This window comes from Hyaena hyaena, unplaced genomic scaffold, assembly GCF_003009895.1.
Source record: "Hyaena hyaena isolate Hyena2069 unplaced genomic scaffold, ASM300989v1 scaffold_1074, whole genome shotgun sequence".
Taxonomy (NCBI): Eukaryota; Metazoa; Chordata; class Mammalia; order Carnivora; family Hyaenidae; genus Hyaena; species Hyaena hyaena.
This window is the reverse complement of record NW_024081711.1, coordinates 158,975-182,372: the sequence shown is the minus strand read 5'-3', so window position 1 is coordinate 182,372 and position 23,398 is coordinate 158,975. Positions and strand designations below refer to the sequence as shown.

Here is a 23,398-nt window from a genome sequence, read left to right as displayed (position 1 = left end):
TGCCCCTCCTTTCTTTACTTTTAAAAACTCTGTTGTCTCAGTGAAGGTGTGCTTTATCTACTGTCTAACATTTTGCTTTTTTCAGTTTTTCCATTGTCTCATTTCAGCATAGAGATGTCTATTTCAGTCCTTCTCTTTTACCTACTACACATTTCCATTGAATGGATAAAAAATGGAAACCTCTTAGATGTTTGAATTTTATATTGGCATGTGTTGTAAAACTTAATTATCAAATGATTATAAGTATACAAGGGAAGTGTAGACTGACATAGGAGTCCTTAAGGAATCCTGTCAGGCCAGTGTCTTTAATGGTAGGATTTTCAGACTCTTGATCAAGTGAATATTGTGGTTTTATTAAGTGTATCTGCATTTCAGGTAGGCAATACGCAAAGTCTCTCTTGAAACTGTTTAATTTCAGGTGAGAAAAGTTGACTTGGGATGATGTGACTGAGTGGATTCATAACTAATTAGTCATAAATGATAGCTGTAAAATGGCCAGTTTTATGAATTGAGGTCAGTTTGAAAGCAAAAAGAGTTATATCACATTTTGTTTCTCATTTTGTGTGTTTTTCAACATCTTCGGTGACAGTTTGCCATCATGTTTAGAAAACTTGTGGATAAAACTATAGGTCTAACTAATGTTCCTAAAACTCAAAAGAGAAGATTTTTAGATTCAAGGAATATGGTTACTTTGAAAAATTAGTGTTGGAAAAGTAATTGTATTCATATTGTCTAAAATTCTAGTGGCATATAAGAGTAATACTGTGAGAATTCCTTCCTACTTCTGTTCTTTCAGTCATTTACTTCTCTTCCCTGGAGGAACTAATGATACTCATTTCTTGTGAGTTCTTCAAGAAATATTTTGTGCATGTGTAAGCAAATGGACACACTGCCCACTCCCACTTTCCTTAAAAAGTTATAGATAGAAACATTCTATACATTTTTATTTCCTTCGCTTGTTTTCATAATATATGTGTTGGTGATATTTCTATGTCTGTATAGAAAGCATAGCATGAGTATTATGGTTGCATATCATTCTATTCTATGAATGTACTGTAGTTTTGGTGTTTTTTTTTTTAAACCAGTTCCCTAAAGCCAAGTCAGTAGGTTACTTGTATTTTTTTGCTATGCTATTTCAAATAATTCTTTAATGAATAACTTTTGCCATTTCACATGTGAAACTTTATGGGTAAAATAAATTCTTGAAAGAAGAATCAGAGTGCATCTATGCATTTATAATTTGTAGGGCTTTTTCCAAATTTCCAGCTTCAAAGAAGTTGCACCAAATTGTACTCCCACTACCAATTAAGAAAGTCATTGAAATTTAACAGCAGTTACTCCAACCACTCGTATTCTTTTTAGACTATCTCTAGTAAGTGGCTGTTGCCTGTGACTGAATATTTTCAGTGACGAACATTCACTGCTTTTCAAGATAGCCTTTTGCATTTTTGATAGTTTGGGTCTTAGTGCTTCCCTATGGGGAGCAAAAATATTTTTCACCTTGCTACTCATTGGTGTTTTTCTTTTGGTACTATTTAAAAACATCGAACTCTTCTTTTATGAGATGATTTTCTTTATATCTGAAAGATTTTATATTTTCTCTTCACTTTTTCAGCTTCTCATAGGACACAGCTTGTAGTCCTTTTGCAAGGAGTCTCACTTGATCCCAGTGGTGTCCCACAGTATCCATACTCTTTGAAAATGTGCTGTCTGTAGTGTAGCAGTTGAAGGTGCTTTTATAGTAGAAAGTAATTTCTTGGAAGTTAATCTTTGTAGACAGCTTTTATATATTATCTAAATTCCTTGATTCCTCATTTTTTCAGTTGAAAAACTGCAACTCCTCAGTTTAGCCATTGGTTAATTGTTCGTCATCAAAAAAAAAAAGCACAGGGTAACAGAAAGGAACATGTTACTATTAGAAATATGGGTATCACTAAATTAAGACTTGATTTTAAAATTACCAGGTTCCAAGACCAAAGATTAAATTAATAAAAGGTGAAGCTGGACAAAATCTACTGGAAATGATGGCCTATGATCGTCTGAGCCAATCAGGTAATAGTAATATTTAATTAATTTTATTTTAAAAAGAAAAAAGTTCTTTGTTAGAGTACATCTTATGATAATCCTGTTTGTTTAGGAGATACTTTGCATAATCATTTATTCCTCTTTGCCATCTTGGATGAGGGCAAGAGAGGTAGAACTAGTAGTGCCTCCTTCAGAAGGTAACAAATGTTTCATATTGTTTGCTTCTGGATGGAGAAACTCTTTAATCCCTGCTTTATCTAGCTGCTAAAGCCTCCATTCTAAATATTTTAATGCACTTCTTGAACTAAGAATAATTACTGATTTGCCAGCCGTTTAACATCCGTAGTTTATAAGATCTTGCTATGAGGAATATAAAGCTGAAGAAGTAATGGATCTCTTAAGGAACTGACAACATAATAAGATAAAAGATATATACTTACATACTGTTAGGCTTTTGGAATTTGTAAATTTATTCCACTTTTGACTATTTGGGATGGATCCAAACGTCTGTTACATATCATCTGGTTTTGGTGAGGCAGAAACTTCAAGATATTGGCCAGTGAATCAAGCAATGAGCTGCAGAAGCATAATGCTTTATGTAAGCAGCAGTTTTGATATCAAGTTGAATGAACTTTGTAAAGAGCAAGTAGTACTATTAAATCAAAGTTACTCTAAGCTTTCTTGTTAGACTGTTGATCAAAGCTTATATTGCTCCTCTATCCTATAGCTTACTTTTGTGTAAGAGGTGGACTTTCAGTCCTTAAAGAAGTAACTTTGCATTTTTTTCTTATGTTTCCTGTCTCCCTTGCACGGTTGTCATAGATGCTTTTGCAGGGTTACAGTTAGTAAAATGAAATGTTTTTTAACATCTTTGATTTGGGCATTCTTGAATCTGTTTCTTCAAATTTTTGGAGAGAAAGTCTGGTGGTAACCAAACCTGACTGACTAGCAGAATTATTCGAAGGAATGGTGTTTTTGGTTTTTTTTTTTTAAACAGCTTAATTGAGAGTAACTTCACATACTATATAATTCACATAAATGTATGACTCAGTGGTTTTTAGTATGTTCACAGAATTGTGCAATCATCACCACAATTTTAGAACATGTTCATCACCTTGTAAAGAAATGTCATAGCCATTAGTAGTCACTTCCCATTTCCCCCCAAACCCCCTAGTCTTAGACACCCATTTATATTCTATCTCTTTCGATTTCCTTATTCTGGGCATTTTTTATAAATTGAACCATACATTGTGTGGTCTTTTGTGACTGACATTTCTTCCATTTACCATAGTGTTTTCAGGGTTCATCCATGTTACGGGAGGTACAAGAACTTTATCCAAGGAGTGTTTTAAAAATAGATTCCTCACCTCAAACCTGTGGAATCAGAATCTCTGGGAGTGTGGCCTGGAAATAATTGTTTTTAAAAACTTTTTCAAGGATGAGTCTTAGCAGCTGGGCTTAGAAATTGGTTGACAGATCAGAGAATTTGAGATTGGCTCTGCCCTCCCTTGGCCACTTAAATTACACAGTTTCCATCTAAAATGTAAATACTTTAAATGCTTTTGACATTTTTCTCACATATTCAGGTCTTCTCTTTCCTTTCAGTCTAGTATGTAGATACAGATAGCTCTTAAATTTGTAATCTTTATCCAATTTTTGCTGAAGAACCCTTTTTGTTCAGTTGTGGTTTCTGGGCTGGAGAGTTAGCCCTAAGGTAGTCATATTTTTTTTCTCCTTAGGGTATATGAATGAAACTATTGAGAGATGTGAGTAAGAACAATGTTTTTCAAATGATGGAAATAATTTGTTTTTCAGGACACATGCTGCTAAACTTAAGTCGTGACAAGCAAGATTTTTTAAAAGAGGTTGTAGAATCCTTTGCCAATAAAAGTGGGCAGTCTGCTTTGTATGATGCTCTGTTTTCTAGCCAGTCACCTAAGGATAGATCTTTCCTTGGTAAAGATGATATTGGAAACATTGCTGTGCAAGCACCAGAGCCTGATGATTTGGCAAGATACGATGTTGGTAAGTTGTATCTTTTAAAGTAAACATTTTGTATCTTAATCTTCTTATTTTAGGAGAAGAATAAAAGCAAAAAGAAATAAATTGCTCATAATCTCGTTACCCAGAAATAATGACTTAATATTTTCCTGTATGTCTTTGAGGTTTTTGGTGAGGTAGGGGGATCTGAGGGGTTGGTAGTGGTAATGGTGGCATGTTTTTCTTCTATACTTTAACATTTTTTAAAATGTTTATTCATTTTTGAGAGAGAGAGTGAGCAAGCAGGGGAGGGGCAGAGAGAGAGGGAGATACAGCATTTGAAGCAGGCTCCAGGCTCTAACTTGTCACCACGGAGCCCAAAGTTCGAACTCAAAAGCTGTGAGACCATGACCTGAGCTGAAGTCGGATACTTAACTAAGCCAGGTGTCCCATGTTTTTCCTCTAAATAGTTGTTTATACTATAATATGATTGTCTTCATTTGTGAATTATCTCCCTGTTTATCTGTTTTGGTAAATACCACTTTTAATGCCAATATAATCTGTTGTGTCAATTAGCCATAATTTTCATGACACTTTTTGTTGTTGAGCATCTAACAGTTTGTTCACTGTTAAAGTATCTCCATTTCACATTTTCCCATAGCGTTTCCTAAAGATAGAATGACTGGAGTAAAGTTGATGAACTTTAAATCTCTTGCAAAGTGCCATATTGCTAGAAGGGTTGTACCTCTTTATGCTTCCAAAAGCCCATAACTTTTTCAGTATTAAATTTATTGTAGAGGAGGGATGGGTTTCTCAGATGGTTAAGGGTCCAAATTCAGCTCAGGTCATGGTCTCATACTTTGTGGATTCAAGCCCTGCTTTGGACTTTGCTGACAGCTCATAGCGTAGAGCCTGCTTTAGATTCTGTGTCTCCCTCTCTCAGCCTCACTCGCAGTCTGTCACTCTCTCTCAAAAATGAATAAACGTTAAATTTTTTTTTTTTAATTTCTTGTAGAAGAAAAGATCTCTTTACTATTCCAAGGGATTAATGTAGTGGTATCCCACTGTTTTAGTGACTCTTTACTTAAAGGAAAACCCATTGTTTCAGGATTTTTTTACTGGGTGGCTTTTGTCACTTCAGTGTTTTATTGAGTTCTGGTGAGTACCTTTTATTTTTTCCTAGATGAAATTGCAAAGAGTTTTCTTCATCACTATGGTCATTAAAATTCCTAGATAAAAAGTGTGAATACCTTTAGTAAGTACATGAAACTTTACTTATAAAATTTGTGCCAGTTCATATAGAAAAGCATTTCTAAAATTAAGATACATTTATTATGAGTAATTGGCAAAACTGACGGCACAAGCAAAATTTCCAAAACCTCAATCCAGTTTTATCTGTTTCAGGTGCCATTCGAGCACATAATGGTAGTCTTCAGCACCTTACCTGGCTTGGCTTACAGTGGAATTCACTGCCTACCTTACCTGCAATTCGAAAATGGCTAAAGCAGCTGTTTCATCATTTGCCCCAGGAAACCTCAAGACTTGAAACAAATGCACCCGAATCGATATGTGTTTTAGATCTTGAGGTAAGCAAAGATTTTTTTTTTTTTTTTTTTGAGGTAAGCAAAGATTTTAACAATTAAATATTTTGTGTTTTGTTTAATTTTTTGCCTAATTTAAATTGATCTTTCTTTAAATAAACCAGGTATTTCTGCTTGGGGTGATATATACCAGCCACTTACAAATAAAGGAGAAGTATAATTCTCACCACAGCTTCTATCAGCCTCTATGCTTGCCACTTCCTGTGTGTAAGCAGCTTTGTACAGAGAGACAAAAATCTTGGTGGGATGCAGTTTGTAATTTAATTCACAGAAAAGCAATGTAAGTAGTAAAATAAAAATACTGCTTTAACTTCCTGCCTAGGTTTTTAACATTAAAAACTAATTTAAAAACTTATTTCCTAGGTAGCTAAGTCTCATGTGAAGATTGAGTTTAATTATTATGTGATGATTAATATGCATGTATGTTTTGAAATCGACATTTGTAAATCAGTTTTATTAAAACTTTTTTAGACCTGGAACCTCAGCAAAATTGCGACTTATAGTTCAGCATGACATAAACACTCTAAGGGGCCAGGAAAAACATGGCCTTCAGCCTGCCCTGCTTGTACATTGGGCAAGATGCCTTCAAAAAACGGTGAGTTCATTAAAGTTTAAGCATTTTTAAGAACATTATCTAATTTCTATTTAAACAATTTTTTTTCATGTTTATTTTTGAGAGAGAGGAAATCATAGAATCTGAAGCAGGCTCTATCCAGGCTCTAAGCTGTCAGCACAGAGCCCGATGGGGCAAGACCGTGATGTGAGCTGAAGTCAGACGCTCAACCGACTGAGCCACCCAAGCACCCCAAGAACGTTATCTAATTTTTTTTTTTACTTTTAATAATTTATTAAGGAATCTCAAATGAATTTTCACTGGAACATTATCTAATTTTTAAAAATCATAAACTTTTCACTGAGTTTTTTAGGTCAAAGAAAACAGTATCCACTTGTTCCTGTTATGCCAGGTGAAATGTATTTTTTACTCTTGCCACAAAATTGTTAACAGTTAATATATAAGTACTTTGAACAGTGCCTGGCACGTAAATGTTACATAAGTATTAACTGCTCTTATTACTTAATAAATACATTATTGATAATTATGTTAATAATGATAATTATGTTAATTATCATCCAGCTTGAATTTTTTTTTTTTTTAACATAGCAGTAGCAGAAGACTCTAGATTGAGAGCCAGATCTTTTTAAATATTTGGAATCTGTTTTGTGCCAAGGTTAACTGTAGATGTAACTGACATCTGTGACTAAACTGGTTGGTTTTGGCTATGTAAAATGGCAACATTTAAAAAAATTTTTTTTTTTTAATGTTTTATTTCTAGGAGAGAGAGAGAGAGACAGCATGAGCAGGGGAGGGTCAGAGAGAGAGGGAGTCACAGACTGAAACAGGCTCCAGGCTCTGAGCTGGCAGTCAGCACAGAGCCCGACGCGGGGCTCGAACCCACAAACCACGAGATCATGACCTAAGCGAAAGTCGGATGCTTAACTGACTAAGCCACCCAGGCACCCCATTTTTTTTTTTTAATTTTTTTTTTTAATGTTTAAAATGGCAACTTTTAAAGTTTATTTACTTTGAGAGAGAGTGTGTGCATGAGCAGTGTAGGGACAGAGAGAGCGAGCGAGAGAGAAATCCAAGCATGCTCCATAGTTCCAGCGCAGAGGCTGTTGCTGGGCTAGAACCCATGAATTCTGAGATCGTGACCTGGGCCTAAGTCAGTCGTTAACCAACTGAGCCAGCCAGATGCCCCTAAATTGACAATTTTTAAAAAATAGATTAAATTTTATTTTATTTTTAAATTATTAAAAAATAGGGCTGCCTTATTAGGTAGTATCATTGAAAGTGTTTTAATGTTGGGTCTAGAATGATCGCTGATATCCAGGTGGTTGGTTATTCCAACATTTAGAAAATGAGGCATATGACTTTTGAGGTTCTGTTATGCTTTGATTTGAAATTTTAACCACTTGTTCAGACCATTTATAAAGGAATTTTTAGATTCTGTTATTTGTGTTCCTTAGATTGTGTGCTTCTAACTTTCTGTTTTAGGGCAGCAGTCTTAATTCTTTTTATGACCAACGGGAATACATAGGCAGAAGTGTTCATTATTGGAAGAAGGTTTTGCCAATGTTGAAGATAATCAAAAAGAAGAGCAGTATTCCTGAACCTGCAGACCCTTTGTTTAGACATTTTCATAGTGCAGACATTCAGGTAATGGAGGATCCCTTTGTGAATGAACTGAAGATGTGGATTTCTAGTTTATAAACAAAGAAATAGAGGTATAAACTGCTTAAATAAATTGCCTGGCTACTTGATCCTTTTCTCCAAAATCCACTACTTGTTACAAAACATGCAGAAAATAGGGCTGAACAGTTAATTTCATAGATCATGTAAAATCTTTGGGGAATCACTTGGGATTGATATTCTGGAGAGAGACAATTGGACTAAAAACTACTAAATGTGTTTAGGCATCTGAAGTTGGTGAATACGAGGAAGAAGCAAACATAACATTTGCTATATTGGATGTAGTTAATGGAAATATAGAAGATGCTATCACTGCTTTTGAATCTATAAAAAACGTTGTTTCTTACTGGAATCTTGCACTGGTAAGTAGATGGTGGTAGGTGAGTTAACAGTGTTTTTGTGTTAAAAAACTTAATTTTCATAAGAGCATTCTTTGTTTAGATTTTTCACAGAAAAGCAGAAGACATTGAAAATGATGCCCTTTCTCCTGAAGAACAAGAAGAATGCAAAAATTATCTGAGAAAGACCAGGGACTACCTAATAAAGATTTTAGATGACAGTGATTCCAATCTTTCAGTAACCAGGAAGGTAAGCTGCAGGCTGTTTGTACTTTCTTACTGTTGATAACTGGGTAATAAGTGTTTTTTTCGCTTTGGTTTTATATTTTGATAATTTCAGAAATACTCAGTAATATACTATTATTAATGCATAGAACAGTGTGTGTATAAATGTTTAATTAGCATTGCTTTTTCTTAGGTGTGGTGTTTTTTTTTTTTTGCGGTGTTTTTTTTAGACATGGGAATCTAGCTTTTTATTCTTACAAAAATGGTTATTGGGGAATAAAAAAGGTTTCTAAGGAAGAACATTTATTTTTGTTACCTTGGCAACATAATCAAAGCAAATACTGCAGCCTAATTCCTTGCTGTTAATGAATTTTGCAGTTAAACATTTCACTGAAATTGAAAATAGTTGCTGACACTTTCAGAGCATTTCTCCTCCTCTTTACCATTTGCTATGGACTATGTTTTTTGTTTTTTTCTTTAACTGCCAGCGCTTTAGACTGTCATGATTAACTATAGTTCTATGCAACTTTTCAAGTATTTTGTTGATTAATTCATGTTGCTGCTCTTAAATTAGAATTGATATTGTCTGGTGCATTCTAGCACCTGTGTTTCCCTGTTCAAAATCAATAACAATCAGTAGCTTATTTTGTGTCATGTGGGAAAATATTCCTAGGTTAACATTCTTCTATTACTATGGCTAATAGGGGTATTAATAGCGTAAACTTTAGAGTCAGAAGACTTTAGATTACACAGCAGTTTCAGCTGTGTTCTTACGTAAAATAAAGAGTGGTTATTATACAAAAATGAGAAAATAGAAGTACATCAGTAAGATAAAATCCTTGTATTTATTTCAGAGTTGTTTATATCTGCAAACTTGATTCATGCCTTTTGTTTTTAGTTGCCTGTGCCACTGGAGTCTGTAAAAGAGATGCTTAATTCAGTCATGCAGGAACTTGATGATTATAGTGAAGGAGGTCTACTTTATAAAAATGGTTCTTCTCGAAATGCAGATTCAGAAGTAAAACATTCTACACCGTCTCCCACCAAATACTCTCTATCACCAAGTAAAAGTTACAAGGTAAATAGAAAGAAATGAATTGCTCCATTGCAGAATATGTTTCTATTCTGAACGTTTTAAATTTTTTGTTACTTTTTTAGTATTCTCCCAAAACACCACCTCGATGGGCAGAAGATCAAAATTCTTTACTGAAAATGATCTGCCAGCAAGTAGAGGCCATTAAGGTAGTCACTTAATATCTCTAAACTGCCTCTTGTATTCCCAGATTTCTTCCTTTACCACTCCCTCATTTTGAATGACCCTTTGCCATGCTACGATAGAGTTATACATGTTGTTTTGCATACATCTACCTTGACGCTTAACCATATTTTTTCCTATGTTTTTAATTATAATTTTTTAAATTTAATTTTTAAAATTTTAATTCCAGTGTAGTTAACATAGCATTATATTAGTTTCAGGTGTATAATATAGTGATTCAATAATTCCATATATTACTCCATGCTGATTACAATAAGTATGTTCTTAATTCCTGTTACCTATTTCACCCATCCCCCCATTCACCTTCCCTCTGGTAACCATCTATCTGTTCTGTATAGTTGAGTCTGTTTTTTTTGGTTTGTCTCTTTCTCCTCCCCCTCCCCCCCCGCCCTGTTTGTTTTGTTTCTTAAATTCTACATGTGCACGAAATCCTCTGCTGTGTGTTCTTCTCTGGCTTAGTTTGTTTAGCATTATACTCTACAAATCCGTCCATGTTGTTGCAAATGGCAAGGTTTTCTTCTTTTTTATGGCTGAATAGTATCCCATGGTGTATATGCGTGTTCATATATGTATATACACTATATCTTTATCCATTCATCTATCCATCTATTCATCTATCATTGGACTCTTGGGCTCCTTTCATAATTTGGCTGTTATAAATAATGCTACAGTAAATATAGGAGTGCATATATCCCTTTGAATTAATGTCTTCATATTCTTGGGGTAAATACCAGTAGTGTGATTACTGGAACATATGATAGTTCTATTTTTAATATTTTGAGGGACTTCCATACTGTCTTCCACAGTGGCTGCACAGGTTTGCATTCTTACCAACATTGCATGAAAGTTTCTTTTTCCACATCCTTGCCAGCACTTTCTTTTGTTTTTGATTTTAGCCATTCTGACAAGTGTGAAGTGACTTTGATTTGTATTTCCCTAATGATGATTGACGTTGAACATCTTCTCATTTATCTTTTGGGCTTAACCATATTTTTGGAATTACTTGTTTCTCCTTCCTCACCAGGTGTGAATCCTTCAAAGGGACTCTTTTATAAGTAAGGTGTGACCTTACGTATAACTGGTTGGATACCTGGGCCTATTTACAGATATTTGATACTGTTTTTTAAAAAGTGACCTGTTGACTGATACCATTGTAGTTTCTTTGGAAAAAGAAATAGTTTCTTGATCACTGCCTGTTTTGTAAGGGACATTTTGTAGTTTGTGGGGTTGTGGAGGGTGTCATTTAGTTGTCTACAAACAGAGATCTGATAACTAGCTACATAGCTATCATTAGAAAGCATTATGTCTGGTGTTTGGTCTAGGCAGCAGGGTGGTATTGTGAAAACGTTTTTGGAATAAAATTTAGTTTGAATCCAACTGCTGTTACCTGCATCTTTTTTCCCCCCTTATTTTAATATATGAGCTCATATTGCTTATTATTTGTATAAGGATTGAGAATTTAAGTACAGTGCCTGGACTATATTTTATATATACATATAAAATATATTCTGAGCGGATGTCAGTTGTTTTTCCTTTCCTAGTGGGTCATTAGAACATCAACCTTGAAGAATTTGTAGTGTTTTATTACATCAGATGTGTGTAAGTGGAAAGCTAGCATTGGGAGATGGTTTGGAACATTGTGTAGCCCAGGTGGACTGAAGAGGAAAGCATTGTGGAAAGGAGGCTCTGGAAGGATGTTTGGGGCAGTACTTGTGAGGACCAAGAATATCAGAGAAGTTTAATTTGTAGGTACTTGTGTTTTTGAACAGGGGAGTGTCTTGGCTAGAACTCAACTTTAGAAACATTAGTTTAAATAAGTGTGGAATGGAAATGGAGATGAGGCCATCTAGGAGGTTATCAGTTGTTTAGGTGATAGTTAACTCTAACTCTAACCTAGAATGCATTAGGTAATGGTATTAAGGAATGAAAGAATGGAAACAAGTTTTAACAAATTAAGGATCATTTTCTTAAATCAGCACCTCATACTCAGATCTTACTGGAATATAGAAACTCTAAAAAAGCATCGAGTATTTACATTTAAAATATGTGTGTTCTAGTACTGTTTCTGGCATGAGAAAATTGCTTACAGTTGTTTTCTTTCTTCCAACAGAAAGAAATGCAGGAGTTGAAACTAAATAGCAGTAACTCAGGGTCCCCTCATCGTTGGCCTACAGAGAATTATGGACCAGATTCAGTGCCTGATGGATATCAAGGATCACAGACTTTTCATGGGGCTCCACTAACAGGTTAGTTGGCAACTGCATAATTCCAGATTTTAGTAAAATCACTGTACTTCCCCCTCCTTTACATAGATAACTTGTGAACTCACCTTGTCTATATACATTTGTTTATATACATGTTTATATATGTCTGCTTATATGTTTTTTAAGCTGTGTATAGTGTTACTGAGATTTTTATAACTCCAAGCAGAAACAAAACAAGCTTTATATGATCTTGTGTATATAAAGGCTGAAAGAATCTCTCTATACATACCTCAGAGAAGCTGAGACTGAGATAGAACTATTTCTTATAATTGTAAAATGTTACCTCATACTGTTGTGCATTAAGAGATGGCTAATTAAAACCCCCTTAGGAATTATTTTGATGATATATTTAGAAGTATGACATTCATAGGAAATCTTGTTTATTTTGAAATACAATAGTTAGTCATACAACAAAGGAAGGAGGTAGAGCTGGACAATATTGGAATTTGAAGTTGTGGCCTCTAGTGCATATTGACCTCTTGAACCATTTTGTGTGTTTCAAATGTGGAGATAAAACTTTCCTTCACGTGAGTATGTGAGCATTTGTATACGTGTGGATATTAGGCATTTACTTTAGTGTTTAGTAAACACTTAAAGAACCAGGTGTTCCTGTGGGTTGTCTATGTGCAAAAGTGCTTTGTGCATGTAATTTTATTTAATCTCAGTAACCAGAATGGTAGATACCATTATGAGCATTATGAAGCCTATTTTTATAGTTGAGGAAATGGGTTTAGAAAGGTTAGGTAATTTACCCATTATTGTACAGCCAGTTATTGGTAGAGCCAGGGTTTATTTTTATTTTTATTTATTTATGTATTTGAAATTATTTTTTTTACATTCATTTATTCTTGAGAGACAGAATGAGACAGAGCGCAAGAGGTGGAGGGGCGGAAAGAGAAGGAGACACAGAATCCGAAGCAGCTGGTAGAGCCAGAGTTTAAACTTCAGTGGTCTAACTTTAAAGCCTTTTGCCAGTATGATTATGTTGCCCACAGACAGTCAGAAATGATGATAAAAATAGGTTTCTTTTAAATGAGATAGATTTCTGAAGTAGTAGTACTTCCTCCCCCCCCACCCCCCTCACTGCTTTTAACCTAGGGAAGATTTAGAATAGTGTCTTCCACTTTAGATGAGCACATTTATGTAATGGTCCATAGGGCCGTACTGAAGGCGGCCGTACTGAAGGCAGCCTCACTATCCTTTGTGATGGTGTCTTCTAAATGGAGGCAAAATAACAGGAAAGAAATCTTTGTAAAGTCACAGTCATTAAATGTCATAAGTCATAGATAAATACATGAAATGTCAAGAGGTCAAACACTGCCCACTTAAAAAACCTGTGCACCATATAGAACCTTGCCTAGAGAATATAGTAAACTGGCTAGCCTTTTCTACGGCTTTTTGAGTGCTGTGTGGAATTGATCATTTAGCAGCTTTTGAGTCAACAATTTCCATTCCTCTGTGTATAGACGTGAAAGGTGTTATGGTTGTTAAACATAACATTCACATTGTCTCATTTTATTCTTGAAATTACCCTATGAAATATGTAGAAGCAGCACATCCTCATTTTACAGTTGAGGAAAATGGAGACCCCAAACAGCTCATGGACAATGTCACAAAGCAGCTTTGTGGCCCTACAAGATGGAGAGTTCAAGTCCCCTGTGTTTATACATGTGTTTATACATTTTGTTTTTCTTAATGAAAGTAAAAATATACCAAGATAGTCCTTGTCTTTTTAAATAAGATGATTAAAAAACAGTGATTAATAGGCTTCTAGGAAATGAAGTACTGAACTGTGTAAACTTAAAACTAACTGTACCACAAAGAGTACTATTAACATTTTGGAGCATTTCCTTCTGGTTCTTTCTCTTTGTATATGGAAGTAATTTTTAGTGATATTTTTATCATTACTGTGTTGTATGTAGATGAATCTGATTTTTAAATAGAGTTCTGAGCATTTTTCTTAAATATTTTTTGAAAATACTGTTAATGAATACAAGGTATCCCATCATGTGGAAGTACTACAAATTTTATTCCCTTATTATTTCCAGTTTGCTGTTATAAATAATGCTGTGAACACATTCTTAGGATTGTTAGGATATTTTAAAAATTCTTTTGTGTTGAGAATTGCCTTCTGGAAAAGCTATGCCAGTTTACACTCGTATCACCAGTATCTGATAGTGCCTATCTCATTGCATTCTTGCTTAGTGTTAATTATTACCATTTCTAAAAACCTTCACCAGGTTTTAAATCAAAATGGTATCAGTCTTTATTTTTTTTATACTGGGTACGTTCAACACTTTACAATCCTTTATATTTTCTGAATTATCTGTTTATTTGGTGCTTTTTTTCCATTGATTATTATTAGTAGGTTTATTAGAACTTTAATTTTTTTTGTTTACTGTTAAGAGTCACTAGTTACTGATAAAGTCACTAGTTAAATTTCAGACTTTATGATTCTTGGCTCACATGCATCAGCTTGTTCTGCTTTCTGTTTCTTTTTTCTCCCCCAGAGTGTTTCCCAAATAACCATCTTTACCAGGCAGTTCCATTAGTTTTCCAAATTCAAATGAGCTTCTTTAGCTCTTTTTTTTTTTTTTTTTTTTTACTGTTCTAATCACTATAAAGAGAAGATAAATAGACTGGCTAGTCTTTTTCAGGTCTTTTTCAGGGCTTTCTAGAATTCAGTTGTTTAGCACTTCTTGGGTCATGATTTCCATTTCTTCCATGTTAAGGCATAAATGGTCCTTAAGTTGTTTTGTTTTCTGATAAAACTTTCATAAAACAGATGAAGCAAATGATTGTGGTAGCTTTGCCATGAACATGAATGTCTTCTAGTTGTTGGTTTCCTGGTGAAACTCATACAAAACAGGTCGAGCAAATAGTTTGGACATCAGCATGAGTGCCAGTCATGATGTGCCTTTTTTTTTTTTTTTTTTTTAAAGCAAAGGAACACATTTTGTGTTACTTGTGAGATTCTTTCCATGAATTTATCAGGTGATTTTTGACTGGAACATATTCAGCTTGAGTTTATAAAACGCAGCCTTGTCATTCTGCGTATTTTTAAGGCTCACTTTAAAAACGTGGCCCTGGGGCGATCATATGTATATTTTAGTTCCTTAAATTGTTCCTGTGACTAGTGTATTCCCAATATTTCTGATGTTGAACATAGACTGTGCTTTCATATCATACCAATCTTCCTTAGAAAACAGATCATACACTTTCTTCTTGGCTCCTTTTTTGGTGCTTGTTGTGAGGCGCTTGTTCTTGTTGACCACTGTGGTGCTGCTCTCTTATTCCTCATATGTCACATTTAGGGGTTTTTCCCTAGTTTGTCATTTGGTAATCTTCTTTATGGTATGTTTTGATGTATAGAAATTTTTAAAAATCTATAGTTAATCTTTCTTTGATTTCTATTGCTTTTGTAATTTATAGTTCTTGCCTAGGTAGTCTTAACTATAGTATAGACTTTTTTAACTGTTTTCTTTCTTTTCTTTTTTTTTTTTTTTTTTTTTTTTAGTTGCAACTACTGGCCCTTCAGTATATTATAGTCAGTCACCAGCATATAATTCCCAGTATCTTCTCAGACCAGCAGCTAATGTTACTCCCACAAAGGTAACAAAGGAATAATTTATACATTTATAAATATCTCCTTTTTAATTGTTTAGGCTTCCTTCAAAGAAATTCAAGAAGTAGTTCAGCATTAAAACTTTTATGTCCCATAAGATACAGCTATTTTAAATTTCTATCCAGATACAGAATTTATGCTTCCTACTCATCTTATTTTTATGTTACAATGAGTGTGAACATTTAGAATATTTTCTAAGTGGGGGTGGGGGTGGGGGTGGTGATGATGGGTCCTTCATCATTTTGTTTTGGCGGAAATAGGACTAGAATGGCCTTGCTGAACCACTATGTGGTAAGTACTTCAGGCCTAAAGTGGCTATGTAGGTGTCAGTTAACACTCAGTATTATAACCATAGTTGAATAATAAAGCTTTGAAGACAGATGGCTTGGGTGCATTTAGACCTTGGCTTTCTTCTCACTTGTGACCTTGGGCAAGTTTTTTAATCTCTCTATGCATTAGTTGCCTCATATGTAAAATGAGGATAATAATCCCTTAATTCATAGGGTTTTTGAAGATACTAAAATGAGATACTATGTAAAGTGCTTAGAACAGTGCCCAGTTGGCACATTAGTAAATGCTTGATAAATGTTAGTCTCCATCATCATCATCATTATTGTTAACATTATTTTACACATTATTAGGAATGAAGAAATTTATTCTTTGCATTTATTGTAGAATTGGATTTTTAAGATTCTGTCATTAGTTAAGGCAATTTTTATTATATGCCAAGAAAGGAGTATAACTGTAAGTATCTTTGTAAGTAATGTTGTCTTCTCTTAATGATGTGCTACATACCCTAATGATATTTTTACCTTACAATGCTCATATTTGTGGTTTGTGAGAATTGATTTGCATCTAGTTATCTGATATTTTGTAGACAACTTACAAAAATTTTTAACTTTTTTTTTCTTCTAGGGTCCAGTTTATGGCATGAATAGGCTTCCGCCTCAACAACATATATATGCCTATTCTCAACAGATGCACACACCACCCGTCCAAAGCTCATCTGCTTGTATGTTCTCTCAAGAGATGTATGGTCCTCCATTGCGCTTTGAGTCTCCTGCAACAGGAATTCTATCACCCAGGGGTGATGATTACTTTAATTACAGTGTTCAACAAACAAGCACAAATCCACCTTTGCCAGAACCAGGTTATTTCACAAAACCCCCAGTTGCAACTCATGCTTCAAGATCTGCAGAATCTAAGGTTATAGAATTTGGAAAAACTAATTTTGTTCAGCCTGTGCCAGGTGAAGGAATAAGACCAACTTTGACAGCACCCATACATACAACACAGCCAACTCCTTTTAAATTTAACTCAAATTTCAAGTCAAATGATGGTGACTTTACCTTTTCTTCACCCCAGGTTGTGACACAGCCCCCTTCTACAGCATACAATAATAATGAAAGCCTTTTAGGTCTCCTGACCTCAGATAAGCCTTTGCAAGGAGACAGCTACAGTGGACCAAAAGCTAGTCAAACCATAGGACCTCGAAATACGTTCAATTTTGGAAGCAAAAATGTGCCTGGAATTTCATTTACTGAAAACATGGGTCCAAATCAGCAAAAGAATTCTGGTTTTCGTCGAAGTGATGACATGTTTACTTTCCACGGTCCAGGGAAATCAGTATTTGGAACACCTGCATCAGAGCTGGCCAACAAGAGTCATGAAACAGATGGAGGGAGTGCCCATGGTGATGATGATGATGACGGCCCTCACTTTGAGCCTGTGGTACCTCTTCCTGATAAGATTGAAGTAAAAACTGGTGAGGAAGATGAAGAAGAATTCTTTTGCAACCGTGCAAAATTGTTTCGTTTTGATGCAGAATCCAAAGAATGGAAGGAACGTGGAATTGGCAATGTAAAAATCCTAAGGCATAAAACATCTGGTAAAATTCGCCTTCTAATGAGACGAGAACAGGTATTGAAAATCTGTGCAAATCATTATATCAGTCCAGATATGAAACTGACACCAAATGCTGGCTCTGACAGATCTTTTGTGTGGCATGCTCTTGATTATGCAGATGAGTTGCCCAAACCAGAACAACTTGCTATTAGATTCAAAACTCCTGAGGAAGCAGCACTTTTTAAGTGCAAGTTTGAAGAGGCCCAGAGCATTTTAAAAGCCTTAGGAGCGAATGTAGCCTCAACTACAAATCAGGCTCTGAGAATTGTGAAAGAACCCACAAGTCATGATAAAGATATTTGCAAATCTGATGCTGAAAACATGAATTTTGAGTTTCAAATCACAAAGAAAGAAGGGTCTTGGTGGCATTGTAATAGCTGCTCATTAAAAAATGCTATGGCTGCTAAGAAGTGTGTGTCATGCCAGAATCTAAACCCAAACAGGAGAGAACTCCTCGGTTCACCATTAGTTGAAACTGTTCCTGCTCTTACAACTGGCCCAGAAAATACTTCAGATAGATTCGCACCAATGACTCTAAAGAAAGAAGGTCACTGGGATTGTAGCATTTGCTTAGTAAGGAATGAACCTACTGTATCTAGGTGCATTGCATGCCAGAATGCAAAGTCTGCTAACAAAAGTGGATCTTCGTTTTTTCAGCAAGCTTCCTTTAAATTTGGCCAGGGAGATCTTCCAAAGTCCGTTAACAGTGATTTCAGATCTGTTTTTTCGACGAAGGAAGGACAATGGGATTGTAGTGTGTGCTTTGTACAAAATGAAGGAAGTTCTACAAAGTGTATTGCTTGTCAGAATCCAAGAAAACAGAGTTTACCTACTTCTTCTGTTCCAGCATCTGCTTCTTTCAAGTTTGGTACTTCAGAAATAAGTAAGACACCGAAGAGTGGATTTGAGGATATATTTGCTAAGAAGGAAGGACAGTGGGATTGCAATTCCTGCTTAGTACGAAATGAAGCAAGTGCTACAATATGTGTTGCTTGTCAGAATCCAGGTAAACCGAGTCAATCCACCTCTGCTGTTCCAGCACCTGCCTCTTTTAAGTTTAGCACTTCAGAGACCAGCAAAGCTCCGAAGAGTGGATTCGAAGGAATGTTCACCAAGAAGGAAGGACAGTGGGATTGTAATATTTGCTTAGTGCGAAATGAAGCAAGTGTTGCCGTATGTGTTGCTTGCCAGAATCCAAGTAAACAAAACCAGCCTGCGTCTGCTGTTCTAGCTCCTGCCTCATCAGATACATGCAAGGCTCCAAAGAGTGGATTTGAAGGAATGTTCACCAAGAAGGAAGGACAGTGGGAATGTAGCATTTGCTCTGTGCAAAATGAGAGTTCTTCCTTGAAATGTGTGGCTTGTAATTCCTCTAAACCACCTCATAAACATATTGCAGAAGCTCCTTCAGCTTTCACATTGGGCTCAAAAACTAAGGTAAATGATTCTTCTGGAAGTCAGGTTGGAGCAGGATTTAAAAGCAATTTTTCAGAAAAAGCTTTTAAATTTGGTACTGCAGAACAAGGATTTAAATTTGGGCATGTGGATCAAGAAAGTACACCTTCATTTACATTTCAGGGTTCTAATACAGATCCTAAGTCAACTAAAGAAGGATTTAGTTTTTCTGTCCCTGTGTCCGCTGATGGGTTTAAATTTGGCATCCAGGAGCCTGGAAATCAGGAGAAGAAGAGTGAAAAGCCCTTTGAAAATGACACAGCTCTTCAGGCTCAGGATATCAGTAATCAGAAGAATGATAATGGTGTGATTTTTGGTCAAACTGGTAGTACATTTACCTTTGCAGACCTTGCAAAATCAACTTCAGGAGAAGGATTTCAGTTTGGCAAAAAAGACCCTAATTTCAAGGGATTTTCCGGTGCAGGAGAAAAATTATTCTCATCACAAAGCAGTAAAATGCCTGATAAAGCTGACACTTCTGCTGACCTTGAGAAAGATGATGATGCCTATAGGACTGAGGACAGTGATGACATCCATTTTGAACCAGTGGTTCAGATGCCTGAAAAAGTAGAACTTGTAACAGGAGAAGAAGATGAAAAAGTTCTTTATTCACAGCGGGTAAAATTATTTAGATTTGATGCTGAGATAAGTCAGTGGAAAGAAAGGGGTCTGGGGAACCTTAAAATTCTCAAGAATGAAGTCAATGGCAAGCTGCGAATGCTAATGCGAAGAGAGCAGGTACTCAAAGTGTGTGCCAACCATTGGATAACAACTACAATGAACCTGAAGCCTCTCTCTGGGTCTGATAGAGCATGGATGTGGTTAGCAAGTGATTTTTCTGATGGTGATGCCAAACTAGAACAACTGGCAGCAAAATTTAAAACACCAGAGTTGGCTGAAGAATTCAAGCAGAAATTTGAAGAATGCCAGCGACTTCTATTAGATATACCACTTCAAACTCCTCATAAACTTGTAGACACTGGCCGAGCTGCCAAGTTAATCCAAAGAGCGGAAGAAATGAAGAGTGGATTAAAAGATTTCAAAACTTTTTTGACAAATGATCAAACAAAAGTCACTGATGGAGATAATGAGAGCTCTGATGCAGGTGCTGCCAGTGCCTCTGATACAATTAACAAGCCAAACCCTGAAAACACAGGGCCCACGCTGGAGTGGGACAACTATGATTTAAGGGAAGATGCTTTAGATGATAGTGTGAGTAGCAGTTCAGTACATGCTTCTCCATTGGCAAGTAGCCCTGTGAGGAAAAATCTCTTCCGCTTTGGTGAGTCAACAACAGGATTTAACTTCAGTTTTAAATCTGCTTTGAGTCCATCTAAATCTCCTGCTAAGTTGAATCAGAGTGGGACCTCAGTTGGTACTGATGAAGAATCTGATGTTACTCAAGAAGAAGAGAGAGATGGACAGTACTTTGAACCTGTTGTACCTTTACCTGATTTAGTGGAAGTGTCCAGTGGTGAGGAAAATGAACAAGTTGTTTTTAGTCACAGAGCAAAACTTTACAGGTATGATAAAGATGTTGGTCAGTGGAAAGAAAGAGGCATTGGTGATATAAAGATTTTACAGAATTATGATAATAAGCAAGTTCGCATAGTGATGAGAAGGGACCAGGTATTAAAACTTTGTGCCAATCACAGAATAACTCCAGACATGACTTTGCAAAATATGAAAGGGACAGAACGAGTGTGGGTGTGGACTGCCTGTGATTTTGCAGATGGGGAAAGAAAAGTAGAACATCTAGCTGTTCGTTTTAAACTACAGGATGTTGCAGATTCATTTAAGAAAATCTTTGATGAAGCAAAACTAGCCCAAGAAAAAGATTCTTTGATAACCCCTCATGTTTCTCGTTCAACCACTCCCAGAGAGTCACCATGTGGCAAAATTGCTGTAGCTGTATTAGAAGAAACCACAAGGGAGAGGACAGATTTAATTCAGGGTGACGACACAGCAGATGCAACTTCAGAAGTTGGAGAAGCATCTAGCACATCTGAAACAACAACAAAAGCAGTAGTTTCTCCTCCAAAGTTTGTATTTGGTTCAGAGTCTGTTAAAAGTATTTTTAGTAGTGAAAAATCAAAACCATTTACATTTGGCAACAGTTCAGCCACTGGGTCTTTGTTTGGATTTAGTTTTAATGCACCTTTGAAAAATAACAGTAGTGAAACCAGTTCAGTAGTCCAGAGTGAATCTGAAAGAAAAGTGGAACCTAATTGCGAAGAGTCAAAGAATTCAGATAGCAAACAGTCTTCAGATGGCAAAGTCAAAAATCTCTTTGGTGCTTTTCCAAAAGAAGAGTCATCAACTAATTACACATTTAAAACACCAGAAAAAGGTAAGCACTTACTCTTTAGTATAAACAGAATTTTTCTTCGATTAATTTGTAAATATCTTGCTTGATGCATATACTCCTTGTAGGATACTAATGTTTTAGTAAAACTTGAGTCATAATAGTTTTGTGAATAGTGAAAAAATACTGGTACAGATTTTTTCTTCTCCCTAAATCTGTTTCCCTGTGTTTAAACAGCAATAGAAAGTGTGTGTCTTTTAAGTTATTTAGGAGATCTGAGTAACTGTAAGATACTTTGATCATGCTTAGCACAGAGAACAAGAACCTAATAGTAACAGTACCAAAGGTTAGTGACTTATGTACTTGAATCATGAGTATTAACTTGAGTCTGATGTTTTTTAAGTGTACATTCTTCAGTGTATTCTCTTGTCACTCAAAAAACATGGTACTGAGATGTTTATAAGTTATGTAAGGCAGCTTTGCTGCTATTATTAAAAGAGTAAAGAATGAAATTACCAGGATAAATGAATATGTAAGACAGCCAAATTGGTATAAATTGAGGGATTTTGGCTTTTTTTATATTCTAAAATCATATTCACTTTGATTCTCAAAATGTTCAAAGAATGAAATACTCTTTATTTTCTAGGATTTAATTTTAGCCTTTTTAAATCTAATCCAATGGCTTTTTGGACCAGCATCCCTTCCTCACAGCCTGAGAACAAAGGTATAGAGCTAGCATTCTCGGTATGAGATGACATCAGTTGTTTTTTTTTTTGTTTTGTTTTTTAGTTTTTTTTTTTAAGCAGCTGGTAGTCCTTAGCACAGTAACTGGCTGTATGAAATTAAGTATTTAACACACAGTGTGCATGTTAAAAAATGTGTGTTTAAACAAGTACTTTTTGACCAGAGGTGTATAACACCCTTTAATGCTTTTTTTTTTTTTTTTAATGTACTTGGATGTCATGTTTTCTCACTCTTACAAAGCATTATTTTGAGGTAGATCTTTACCTTTCACTGCTTTGTACTTCACTATTCTGTCATTTTCAGCTGTCCTTAACAAAGACTTGTGTTTTCTCTAACATTTATCTTTAGCCAGTAAGTAATGTTTCCAGTATCCAAACATGTGATGGCAGCAGCATGTATACACATGGAAAAGAGTTTTCTTTTAAGGTTATCCTTTTAGACAAGATTCAGAAAAATACCATATTTGAAAGTAGATTCCATTTTTAATCGCCACCATTAAATACTGGTATGTTATAAAAGTGCCAGTATTAGAGTGGAATAATAGAAAGTGAGGAATCTGTTGAAGACCTTCAAGAGCAAGGTTAGGGAAATGAAAACCCGTTATTAGTATCTAACAACATATCTTGAGCAACCCAAATATGTCCAGTGGTTAAAGTACTTTGTTTCTGGGGGCCCTTCAATTTTTTTTTTAAAGTTTATTTATTTTGAGAGAGAGAGAGAGAGAGAGAGAGAATCCCAAGCAGGCTCCACACTCTCAGTGTAGACCGATGTGGGGCTCAGTTTCATGAACTGAGATCATGACCTGAGCCGAAATCAAGAGTCAGGTGCTCAACCTACTGAGCCACCCAGGTGCCCCTCTTTTTTGTTGTTTATTTATTTAAATTTATTTATTTTTGAGAGAGAGAGAAAGAGAAAGAAAGGGTAAGAGAAAGAGTGTTCTCAGGGGTGAGTGGGGGAGGGGCAGAGAAAGCGAGGGAGACATGGAATCTGAAACAGGCTCCAGGCTCCGAGCTATCAGCACAGAGCCCAACGTGGGGCTCAGACTCTGAAAAGGTGAGATCATGACCTAGGATGAAGTTGGATGCTTAACCAACTGAGCCACCCAGGTGCCCCTTAATGTTTATTTATTTGAGAGAGAGAGAATGTATGTGCATCATTGGTGGAGCGGCAGAGAAAGAGGCTGAGAGAGAGAATCTTAAGCAGGCTCCATGCTTTCAGCGCAGAGCCTAATGTGGGGCTTGACTCATGAACCATGAAGTAGATCATGACCAAAGCTGAAATCAAGAGTTGGGCCCAACTGAGCTACTCAGGCACCCCACAGTTTTAAGTATACCAAACACGTTACTAGATAAAGCAGCTCTTAAGTTTCATTCTTAAGGATGTATTCTTTGAGAAATTAATGAA

The 23,398-nt window shown here is 35.7% G+C and overlaps 1 protein-coding gene across 2 annotated transcripts in view; it reads left to right on the top strand.

The window, feature by feature from the left end:
* RANBP2 (RAN binding protein 2) overlaps positions 1–23,398 on the top strand; it is a 77,248-nt gene that overhangs the window by 36,648 nt on the left and 17,202 nt on the right. Inside the window, exons 8-21 of one of the 2 annotated variants that reach the window (XM_039222209.1) lie at positions 1,965–2,052; positions 3,841–4,050; positions 5,410–5,591; positions 5,711–5,886; positions 6,078–6,201; positions 7,663–7,824; positions 8,082–8,219; positions 8,299–8,445; positions 9,319–9,498; positions 9,579–9,662; positions 11,807–11,942; positions 15,478–15,572; positions 16,501–21,295; positions 21,897–22,654. In XM_039222209.1, coding sequence (XP_039078140.1) covers positions 1,965–2,052; positions 3,841–4,050; positions 5,410–5,591; positions 5,711–5,886; positions 6,078–6,201; positions 7,663–7,824; positions 8,082–8,219; positions 8,299–8,445; positions 9,319–9,498; positions 9,579–9,662; positions 11,807–11,942; positions 15,478–15,572; positions 16,501–21,295; positions 21,897–22,000 — 6,621 coding nt within the window. In that variant the 3' untranslated portion in view covers positions 22,001–22,654. Of the gene's footprint in view, positions 1–1,964; positions 2,053–3,840; positions 4,051–5,409; positions 5,592–5,710; positions 5,887–6,077; positions 6,202–7,662; positions 7,825–8,081; positions 8,220–8,298; positions 8,446–9,318; positions 9,499–9,578; positions 9,663–11,806; positions 11,943–15,477; positions 15,573–16,500; positions 21,296–21,896; positions 22,655–23,398 lie in introns of those variants that run through there. The other variant, XM_039222208.1, reaches the window with a different exon arrangement.